At 45.6% G+C, this 11255-nt stretch overlaps 1 protein-coding gene across 1 annotated transcript in view; it reads left to right on the top strand.

Moving 5' to 3' along the window:
• The window catches only part of SHROOM3 (shroom family member 3), a 227831-nt gene extending 218442 nt beyond the window's left edge, over positions 1-9389 (top strand). Inside the window, exons 10-11 of the mRNA XM_045284350.1 lie at positions 6304-6576; positions 8426-9389. Coding sequence (XP_045140285.1) covers positions 6304-6576; positions 8426-8797 — 645 coding nt within the window. The 3' untranslated portion in view covers positions 8798-9389. The remainder of the gene's footprint in view (positions 1-6303; positions 6577-8425) is intronic.
• Positions 9390-11255: the final 1866 nt, after the last annotated feature.

The raw sequence follows: 11255 nt of genomic DNA, 5'->3' as shown, positions 1-11255 counted from the left end.
AAATCAGTGGTGCTCAACCTTCCTAATGCTGCAATCCTTTAATACTGTTCCTCATTGTGGTGACCCCTCCAACCATACAATTACTTCCATTGCTACTTCATAACTAATTTTGCTACTGTTAAGAATTGGGAGAACCACAGGTTGGGAACCACTGCTACAAATAGTTCAAGGTCTGTTTGTTGGCCTTTATGAGTGTTTTCCAGTTGAGTCTGATGTGGCGCCACACTTTGTCCCCAAAGTCTATTTTTGGTATTCCCGAGGATTTCATCACTTTGCTCTCCTTGCTGTTTTGTTGCATGGGGTCAGAATGGGCACAATTCCCGCACTGTGTCTTCAGTGTTGTCCCCCATATCGCTATGGTTCAGTGCCGGATGTTGTGCCACGTGGTGGGGCCGGCTCTATGGTCTTCCCTGTGCATTGGCTGCTCTGAGCAGGAATATCGTCCTTGGGGCTTGGTGGGCCAGGATGTGTTCCCCTCCCTCTCCATTTCTCCTGTGTGTTCTAATCAGATGTGCCCCTCTCCCCAAGCTGTAGCTTCAGTGCTGTCCTCTGAACTGCATTCTTCTGGGTGGGGGTGGGGTGCCCACATTGTTGGGATGGGGGCCGACCCTGCAGACTTCTCTAGTGCCTGCTACATTGCATGGAGCTTTGCAGTAGCAGCATGGCAACTTACTCATTGCTTTTTATTCCCCATCTTAATTTAGTCCTTAACTGCTTTTCCATCACTTCGTTATCAGCCTCTCCTCTAAGGATTCTATTTGTCACCTGAGAATAGGAAAGAAGAGAGGTTGAATTTAATCATCCCTGGAAATAGCATCGGGCACCATTTATTGAGCACTCTCTATGTTCTAGATGTGGCTTTTACATACTGGTATATTATCCTCTTTCACACAAAAGCCCTCTCAGAATTTAAACTTAAAACTGACTGATCCCAGAGCCTGCTAAAAATTACTCTCAGGTCAGCTCTGTGAAACCTTGCTGCCCTGGGAATTAAGCAAAAATTAAGGTTCTCTATATTGGTACAGCGGGTTAAGTGTTAGGCTGCTATCCACTAGCTCAATGGTTCAAACTTACCAGCCATTCCGTGGGAGAAAGATGAGGCTGTCTACTCCCAAAAAGACCTACAGTTTCAGAAACCCTAAGGAGCAGATCTACTCTGTCCTGTAGGGTTGTTACAGGTTGGCATCCACTCAGTCATGGTGGTTTGATTGGGGTTTTTTGTTGGATGGGGGTGGGGATGGGATGGAGAACCTTTCATCTGAGCCAGGATGTGAAATGAATGTCCCTAATGCCAAACCCAAACTCTCAGGGTAGCAGTAACAGTGGTTTGGGGCCTGGGCATGCCCTGAGCCTTTGTACACAGGGTAACAGGCATCAACAAGCTGAAGTACACACAAGGACAGTGTGGGAAGGGCCACACACATTACCCAGGCCTAACACACCACATGGACATAAGTCACTGTTGGATTAAGTTATAAAGGGCCAAACTCCCAAACTGGGCTTTGCGATTAAAGATCAAGATCAAGTGTACCACTGAGGACAGGTGTGAAATCAGAAAGAGGAGATCTGGATTTGAATAAAGTTAAGCAAGTAGCTTGTGAAGAACACCGAGGACAAAGAAAAGTCAAAGTAGAAGTGATGACGGTCCACCTGGATGTGGGCTATGATTTCAGTGTACTGCTACACTGTCTGAGAACTTATTGGCATATTACCATCTGGTAGTGGAATACTGACATACTGGAGTTACCATCCTGGTGGCTCAAAGAACAGCTGGCCTTCATAGGGTGTCCAGTTGGGGGGGTGTTGAAAGTAGATCCCCAGGCCTTTCTCTTGAGGAACATCTGGATGGACTTGGGGTTGGCAGCTGAGCATGATGATTATTTGCACCACCCGGGAGTTTTTGAGTATTATTTTCCCGAGACTGTTTCAAGACAAATGTGGCTTTATGGTGATGTCTGCAAGGTATTAAAATGTCTACCTAATACCTAAGAGATAGTTCTAGGCCTGAAACTTAGGGTTCATAGAAATTAGTTTTCCAAGTGGTTAATAACCATTCAAAAATTTAAAATGACATTTAAGCATATTGTCTATTTATACACCCTAGATCAGGGGTGTCAAACTGGTGGCCCGAGGGCCACATGTGGCCCCCGAGGTAATTTTTTGTGGCCCACAATGCTCTGAAATAAAATGAAAATAGCGCTTAGGGGATATCAAGGCAATACCATACACACAATTCCCTCATTACATTTCATTTCAGAGCATCGTGGGCCACAAAAAATTACCTCGGGGGCCCCCAGTTTGACACCCCTGCCCTAGATAATGGACACTAATATTCCAAGTAAACGTCAAAGTTAAGTAAGAAAATCTGAACTACTTTTAATTGGCCAAACATTGACATATGTACAAAACTAAAACCAGTTTAATAATTACAGTTGGGGGGAGGGGGCAGGTTTGATTAATAGTTTAAACTGTTAAATACAAAGTCGATCTGAAATGTAAGTCCCCACCTAATTTACAATTTAAAATGGTTTAACAAAAATAGTAATTGAGATTTCAAGTTTGGGGGTTAAGTCCTGTGCCACGCTAAATAGACAAAAATCTCCTTTAAATATTCCATAATTCCCCTATTCTGAAGGCTGAAAAGCTTTAGCTTCTGGGACTTAAAGAGAAGTATTTCAGAGGCCATGTGAACCTGTTGTTTTTTGGAAATAGGTGGTTTTCCCCAAGAGATCATTAGCACCCAGCTGGTTCTCAGGTGCTCATTTCTGCTCATCTTCCTTCATTTAGAGCCAGCCTGCGGCATACAGCATAGCTTACTTTGCCCTCACCTTAGATTATTTTTATTTGGCCATCATTTCTAAAGGGTGTGGCCACTGTATATGGACTCCTGGGTTAACTGTTTTTGTCTTTTCACCCTTTAATGCGGGGAGTTTCACTATTTTCTTGCCCCAGGGGTTTTTAATGAGAAATGGATAGTCATCAAAATACCCTCTATGCAGTATGCTGTTTTTGCTACTGCTTTCAATATTTTTTTATCTTCCATTTTCAGCAGTTTCATTGTCATGTGGTTTTCTTCATCAGTCTCTTCTCTTGTCCTGTTGGGGCACCAGTGGCACAAATATTAGCCCTTTTAAGATGTGCACACGCCCATCTGTCTCTGTTGATTTGGTGTTTTGGTTTGGTTTATAAGGTGCTTTGGTTTTCCTCTTCTGCTTGGGTCATTTCCGTTAATCTGTCTTCAAGTTCACAGACTTTGGTCTCTCATCTCCATCTGCCAGTGATCCTCTTCTCCCCCCAACCCCCTCCAAATTCAAGTGTTGTAGTTAACAGTACTAAAATGCCTTGTTTTTTGTTGTTGTTTTTTAAATAATCATTTCTATTTCATTCTCTTTTTTTCTAATTTTAAATGAATGCCTTGACACCAACATTTTTTAGTTTCTATTTCTTGATAATAGTGTTACTTTCCAAATTATTTCTAGAGTGTTTACTTTTGCTTCATCTATCATAGTTATAATATTTAGTGTAAAGGTTTGAACATTTGATATCTGGGTTATCCCAAGGTTGGTATCCATTGATTATCCATCCTTTCCTTTAAAAGAATTGTTCACTTCAAATAATAACACACACAATCCTTGAGAATAATAGCCTTGCTTCATTTGCCTGGTTTTGTGTGGTTTAGGAGATTGCCAACCTGGTTAGGTGCAGAGGACAGACTTTCCAGTCTGGTTACTGGTTCCAGTGTCAGTTCACTCTAGCTTTCCTGTGTTGCTCTCTGGTCTGCCCCACGGTCAGTTCATGTACAGAATTAAGGGATCTCATTCTCACTTGGGTGCCAAGGGCCCCTTTTCGGACCCTCTGGCTACAAAGACTGGTTCTCCTGAGCGACGGGACCGTCCGCTGAGAAAGAAAAGGAACGCACATTACCTCAGAGTCTCAGGCAACAGGAGCTCCTTTTCCCGGTTCCTCTGGCCAGAGGATTATCCATCCTCTGGTTTTCTTCCCGGGGTTTTGGGTGCCTGAGCCACCACTGTTGCAGTCCACTCTGCACCTGGAGCCCCCTTGAGGAAGAGATCGAAAAAAGGAAGAATCAACAAAGAGAATGAGACGTGCCTGACCTTTCCTGGGTCCCATGGTTCCCTGTTCTAGTTCTCAGACCTTTTGCTGCTGTGCCCTGGCACCTGTGTAGATCTGCAGTTGGATTTCCCTAAGTGGAAGCTGAGAGAGTAAAAAGTTAAAAACCCAACAGGAAGGAAGCATACTTGCATTTTAGGTGGTGAACATACATCACGCTTAGGCTCCCCTCTGCAGCCCGCCTACTACTGTTAGCCTTTTCAGGTCTGCCCAGTAATTTTAGTTGTAGTCGGTGGGAGAGGGAGTCTGTAGTGGGCTTCAACCCAGAAGTCCCCTCATGGGCTCAGTCAGAGTCAGGCATTACATATTGGCATTTTAGACGAGTGTCTCCGGCTGCCATTTATGGAGGAAGGTGGACCATTTCAGAGTTTTTCCACCCTCTAGGAGGTGAGAATGTAGGCATCATGAGAAGGAGATGAATTAGAACATTAGAGAACAAATGGACAAACCTGGTGACAAATTAGATGTGAAGGATGAAAGAGTGTCAGCTTTGTCTTGAGGTTGGAGGGATAAGAAAGTAGTGTCGTTGTTGTCCTGTATGTAGCAGCAAACCTGGGAAAAAAATACCGCCCGAGAGTGAAAGCTTCTGCGCTGGCTTCCTATAGCTACAGTCTCTGACTATCTCCAGAGGAACCTGGGTGATAGCATGTGACTTGCCGCAGTTCTGTCTAACTAGGGATGTTGGGAAGTATAATAGCATGCGGTGTTTAATTTTTCCTCATGGTTTCCAGCCTAGTATCCTTGCAGTTCTTTTTACATGAACTGGTATCACATTAAAACATCATCATACCTTCCTGGGCATTTTGTTGGAGGTACCTAATATGTTACCTTGTAAGTAAATATTACAGCTACCAATCAGAGTTGCTTTCTGGAAAATGTATTGTTTCTAAAAGATAAGGGGAATGAAACATGAGATCCGTGTGCCTGTGTTTTGGACTCATGCTCCTCAGGTGAAGAGTAATGTGTGTTTACGTTACACACATTTTTCCACTATTAAAATTGTCCTTTCTGTTGTCTTAACCAAATAGCTTGAGAAAAGTCAGTGACTATAGCCCATGATACAAGGCAGGCAGTAGGTGTGATTTTTTTTTAGCTGTACCAGAAGCAGGACTCAAATTCTCAAACTCACTTCCATCGAGTGGATTCCAACTCAGATTATGTACTTTTCTCACCTGGCACTCTAAGCTAAGAGAAAAATGTAAGGCGTCTCACCAGAACCGTGGAGTCTAGCTTCTCTTCGAAAACGGAAGTAGCATTTACTGAACATAAATGAAGCCAAACTAGAAACCTTTATCACAGTCATCCAAGCACACCTGATATTTGTACAATCCCATTTTGAGGTGTAGAAATGTGTACTATACGTGGCAGATGGCACAGCAGCTGGTCAAGGAAATCTTCCTTGTGCTTTGATAGCTGCAGACATTGGGGGCGGGGGGCAGTGGAAAGACAGGGGGCTTACTTTTTAGAAATGATCTTAGTGTCTGTATTTATCATGATTGTATGAGGATGGCCCCTAGTCACATCACATGAGGGAGGCCCTCAGCCCGACCATTGGGGCCAACACACTTCCTCACCCAAGTCTAACTTCCCTGACCTACTGTATATGGACCAAAAAAAAAAATACTTCCTACAAACATTTTTGATGATTAAATATCATTCGTGTAACCTTTGTTGCCTCATCTGTGGCATGTAGCCAATGCTCTGGAAACACTAGTTGTGCTTAAAATTTAACTCCGCTCAGTGGACAAGCCCTTCAAAGTCTTTTAAGATCTTGGCTTTTCGATTTATAAAACAAAAATAGCATTTGCCCTTTCTGCCCATTCACCCAGAGCATTGTTATGAGGTTCAAATGTGAGCATACCTCAGAAGGACTTCAATAATTAATAGTTAACAAACACATTGTTAAGGCAAAGATGTACCCTGTTGAGTACACATTGCCACTGGAAAACACTGGGAGGCAATGTACCATCAGGCATCAGGCTGTGAGCATTTCAAAGGCTCAGAGAGAAGCAGGGGAGACAGTCAGGGAAGGCAGGAATACTGAGGTCTAGTATTGGGGACAGATGTTGTGAAGCAGGGGGCCTTGCCACTGGGTCTTGAAGGAGAGACAGGCTGTGGCTGGGAGAGGGGACTGCTTACATTGATAGCTGTAACTGCTCTCTGTCGTTACAGGCAGAGCTCATTGGGAGCCTTACTCAGAAGCTCGAGACCCTTGAGGAAGCCAAGGAGAGTGTGCTGATGGACATCAAGTTGAATAACGCCTTAGGAGAAGAAGTAGAGGCTTTGATCTGTGAGCTTTGCAAGCCCAATGAATTTGACAAATACAAGATGTTCATCGGGGACTTGGACAAAGTGGTCAACCTGCTGCTCTCCCTCTCGGGACGCCTGGCCCGTGTTGAGAACGTCCTTAGTGGCCTTGGGACAGATGCCAGTAATGAAGAACGGGTGAGTGTCAACCCATTCAGCTCCACAAGTTTTCCCTCTGAGCCCATGTTCATAGAGAAGTGCCGTTAGGCAAGATTCCCTCTTTCAAGATTTTTGGCCTCTCTCTTTAAGGGGAGGAAGAAATGCAGCCAGCATATAAATCACCCGGAATCAGAGAATAACGCATCTTCTGTGCCAAGCCGGGATGGGATGCTGACACTCCAAACACGGGCCAGAGTGTCTTTCATCCCAACTCCCTCCTCTCCATGGATATTGATAAAAGAGAGGTGGTACAGAGTGGGTGCAAATAAAATGTCTTCAGAGCTGCAGGGAATCCGAAGATACAGGAGCCTGACAAAGACACTGGAGAAAAGGGAAATGGATTCCTCTAGCAGTGGGAACGCTGATGTCCCCTTGTTTGTGGAGCAGAGCAGAGGTTCTAAGCTGCAAAAGAAGCACCTGGAGGACTTGTTGAAACCCAGGTTGCTGAGCCCAGCCTCCAGAGCAGGCACAATAGGGCCCAAGAACATGCCTGTTTCACAGGTTCCCAGCTGAAGGGCACTTGGGAGAAGAAGTACTCAAGAGACCTTGAAGATCATCCTTTGGAACCTGTTGCTGTGGTAGGGTGCTGTTGAGTCGATTTCTGCTCCTGGCAACCCCGCGGAACAGAACTACCTCAGAGTGTTCTAGGTTGGAATCTTTACAGCAGCCAGACCTCTAGGTTGTTCTGTGACTAGGAGCCCTGATGTCAAAGTGGTTACACGTTGGGGTGCTGAATGCAAGGCCAGCAGTTTGAACACACTGTCCACTCCATGGAGAAAGACAAGGTGTTCTACTCTTGTGAAGAGTTAGTCTCGGAAACACAGTCACTCTGAGTTAGAAGCGACTTGATGCCAGTGAGCTGGCACCAGTCTTGTGGAGCCACTAGGTGGTTCAGTCTACAGCCCAGCCCTTCACCACCATGTCCCCAGGGCTCCTCCTTTTAAGTGAAAGTAAAACCCAGCAACAACTCACTGTCATGTTGACTCGGCAATTGTATGGGACACAGTGGAACTATTCATTCTTTATGGGAGTAGACCGCCTTCATCTTTCTCCCAAGGGAGTAGCTGGTGGAGTCATTCAAACGGTTCCTTTTGGGGTTAGCAGCCCGACTTTTAACCCACTACTGTATGAGGGTTCCTTCTAAGTCTAGAAAAACCCCAGCCCACTTAATTTATCCCCTTTCCAATTAGGGCAGGAGAGGTTAATTACCTATATGGAAACAGCATAAATATCCATCCACAGATGACAAGAAAAACAAAATGTGGTGAGTTGCCATGAGGAGCAAGGAAGCCTGGTGCACGCCATAGCCAGGATGACCCTAGAAGACATTGGCCGAGCGCAGGCTGTCAGCAGTCCTGAAAGGATAGGCACTGTGTCACCACATGAACGAAGCACACACAGGAAGGGGGTGGGGGCGTTTTTCTCAGAGAACACTAGGGGCTGGTGTCACTGGAAGGGCATAGTGATAGTGGCTGTGCGTCACCAGAGACGGGGTTATTGGATTACAGATCTGGAAATTGCTGAATTGGCACAGGTGTTGTAATGTATGTTTTCTCCACAGCAACATTTTATCAGAGAAAACAGTTTATCAAGGAACATAAAAAATAATGAGATTTTCAAAGAAATCCCTCCCTGGGTGGCACAGCTGGCCAAGCCCTCAACTGCCACCTGGAAGTTGGTGGCTCCCCACCCCCCCAAGGCAGGTGGGGGGAGGGCTGAAGCAGCCCTGCTCTGCAACCCCCGGGGCAGGCCTGCAGAAGGGTTCTCTGTGCCCTCTTTGGGTAGTGGGCCCTTGCCCTTGCCTGACCTGTGCCTTTTGCCTTGGCAGAGTTCTCTCAACGAGAAGAGGAAGATCCTGTCGGGGCAGCACGAGGACGCCCGGGAGCTCAAGGAGAACCTGGATCGCCGAGAGCGGGTGGTGCTGGACATCCTGGCCCACTACCTCTCGGAGGAGCAGCTCCAGGACTACCAGCATTTTGTGAAGATGAAGTCAACACTCCTCATTGAGCAGCGCAAGCTGGATGACAAGATCAAGCTGGGTCAGGAGCAGGTCAAGTGCCTGCTGGAGAGCCTCCCCTCAGATTTCATTCCCAAGACGGGGGCCCTGGCCTTGCCCCCGCACCTGATGGGAGAGACGGTACCTCCTGCTGGGGGATGTACTTTCAGTAGGATTTTCCCAGCATTCACCTCTCCACTTTAACCTCTCCTAAAACATTCAACCAAAAAATCCGCTTTTCTCTCAACACTATTTAATTTTGAAAAGGTTCCTGTACAAACCACCGTTTTAAACGATTGGGGCTACTGGGGGAAAAAGGCCTGGTTTGGGTTTGTTTGAAGGTTTTTCCTTCTCTCCTTTCATGATTGATCCTCTGAGAGCTGGAATGCGCCTGGGAATGTCCCCGCCCCGCTCTTACTGCAGCAGAAAGAACAGTCAAGGGACTGACAACTATTTGGAGGATGCCTGACGGACTGCGCCACCTCAGGAATGTACCCACAGTGGCCTGCCTTTCTTGTGGGCAGCGTATCCTGACAGCAGGGTACGTACGCACCCTTGTTAATGAAGGGGCTGCAGCACATCAAGCCTTATAAAGACAGTCACACACACACACACCCCGAGAGAAAAGAATTATAAAAACCTTGAACATTGTTATTTATATTTTCTGAAATGTAAAGAAAGATCTTTGTGTGCTAACTGCTCATTTGATTCTGTTTTGTGGTGGACGTAGACAATGACGTTTGAACTTTGTATTTTTTGTGAAAACCTTAATGAAAATGAATTCCAAAGAGAGCCACATGGTGTCTGGAGACTTGTTCTTTCCTACCCTCTAGAGGTGTGTCTGATTTTTCACACAAGCTAGGAGACATGCTACGTTTGGATGTATTCAATGGAATTTTTGCAAAGCCCCATTTCCTAAACACTCTACTCAGCCACCCCACCCGCAACCAGGAGCCTTTGGCAGCTTGGTTTTCGCCCGTCTTCCTGCTTCATGTCACTGTGATTGTGGTGAAGCTCCATTTATTACCAAAGCAGCAAAGCCCTGTATCATGAGGAAGGCCAATTCAGACCGGAGCTCCTGCTGCCCACCTTGACAGGAAACAGTCCATTAATGGGATAGATTATTGAGAGATGGTGGTGCTTACAAGTTGGTGTCCTAGAATATTAAACCTGTCAAACACACCTAGAAATTCTCTCCATGTCTGAAACCTTGATTTTTACACTCTCATACTTCAATGGCAACCGCTCCTTGGTTGTCCCGTAGCCACAGTTGTCAAGTGGTTGAACCAGGAAGAGGAGAAGGAAGGTAGTAGTCAGGGGTTACTCCATTTAAATGGCAGACTCCATTCACAGCCACTAGTGATGGCGGCAGCCTCACACCTGGAGCAGGTGGTTCATCCGAGGCTGTTCTACTTGTGTGTGATCCGCGGCGGCTGGTGGCCTTCTCTGTGGTTTCATCATGCAGTACTACAGCAGCCAGTCAGAATTGGAGTAAAGTTTGTAAGGGGGAGGGAAAACAGTAAGGGTTCCAAAGGTTCTTTTTCCTTTCCATGCATTTTGATTGTTACTGTTTTGGGGTACAAAAGAGGCCCCAATTATAAACAGTTTAAGGAGAACACTACTTCAATCTTAAATGGGATAAAGACAACGACACACCATCCAGATGAGGGAGATCATTAGTGCAAGGCCATAATGGTGCCTATAGATTTATAGTCAGGAAGCTAGTTAAATAAGGCATGAAACGAAGCTGTCACAAACTCAGATCACAGATACATCGCAGATATAAGTGGGACTATAGACTCAGGAACAGGACAATGACTGGAACATGCATATTGTTAGAAGCACTTGGTCCAGGACCTTCCAATAAAGCATCTGGTCTCCTAGTATGGTGATCTGCATCGAGGTCACATCTGGGCAAGCCCTCCCTGGGTGGTGACTGTAATCCACTTTTCAATGCATTCTGCTTGAGAGCAAGACTACTCACTAATTGATCAAATGGATTTTGGGTTTTCATTGTAAGCTATGTTGTTGTTAGGTACTGTCAAGTAGGTTCTGACTCCTAGCCATCCTATATACCACAAAACGTCAGCATCACAATTGTTCTGTTTCAGCCCATTGTTGCAGACATGATGTCAGCCCATCTTGTTGAGGGTCTTCCTCTTGTTCGCTGCCTTACTTTCCCAAGCCTGGTGTCCTTTTCAAGTGGCTTGTCTCTCCTGATAACACATCCAAAGTATGTGAGGGCATCTCACCAGCCTTGCTTCTGAGGAGCATCTGATGGGCTGGTCTTCCAAGGCAGATTTGGTGGTTCTTTTGGTAGTCCGTGGCCCTTTCAATGTTCTTTGCCAGCATACATCAATTCTTCAGTCTTCCAACTTTCACATGCATATGAGGTGATTGAAAATATAGTGCTTTGGGTCAGGTGCCCCTTAGTCCTCAAGAGAAAGCCTCGGTTTTTCAACCCGTTGAAGAGGACTTGTGCAGGAGATTTTCCCAATGCAATGCATCCTTTGGTCTTGCAACTGCTGCTTCCATGAGCAATGATTGTGGATCCAAACAAGATGAAATTCGTGACTGTCCTCTTTTGTGTTTCTGAGTTAATGCACAAAGTGGCATCATCTAGGAAGGTTCTCTCTGGTCACTGAATTTTTTCATAAAAGCA

The sequence above is a fragment of the Echinops telfairi genome, unplaced genomic scaffold (assembly GCF_000313985.2).
Source record: "Echinops telfairi isolate 266 unplaced genomic scaffold, ASM31398v2 ScPeMD7_7468;HRSCAF=8506_0, whole genome shotgun sequence".
Classification (NCBI taxonomy): Eukaryota; Metazoa; Chordata; class Mammalia; order Afrosoricida; family Tenrecidae; genus Echinops; species Echinops telfairi.
This window is presented reverse-complemented; position numbering and strand designations above follow the sequence as displayed.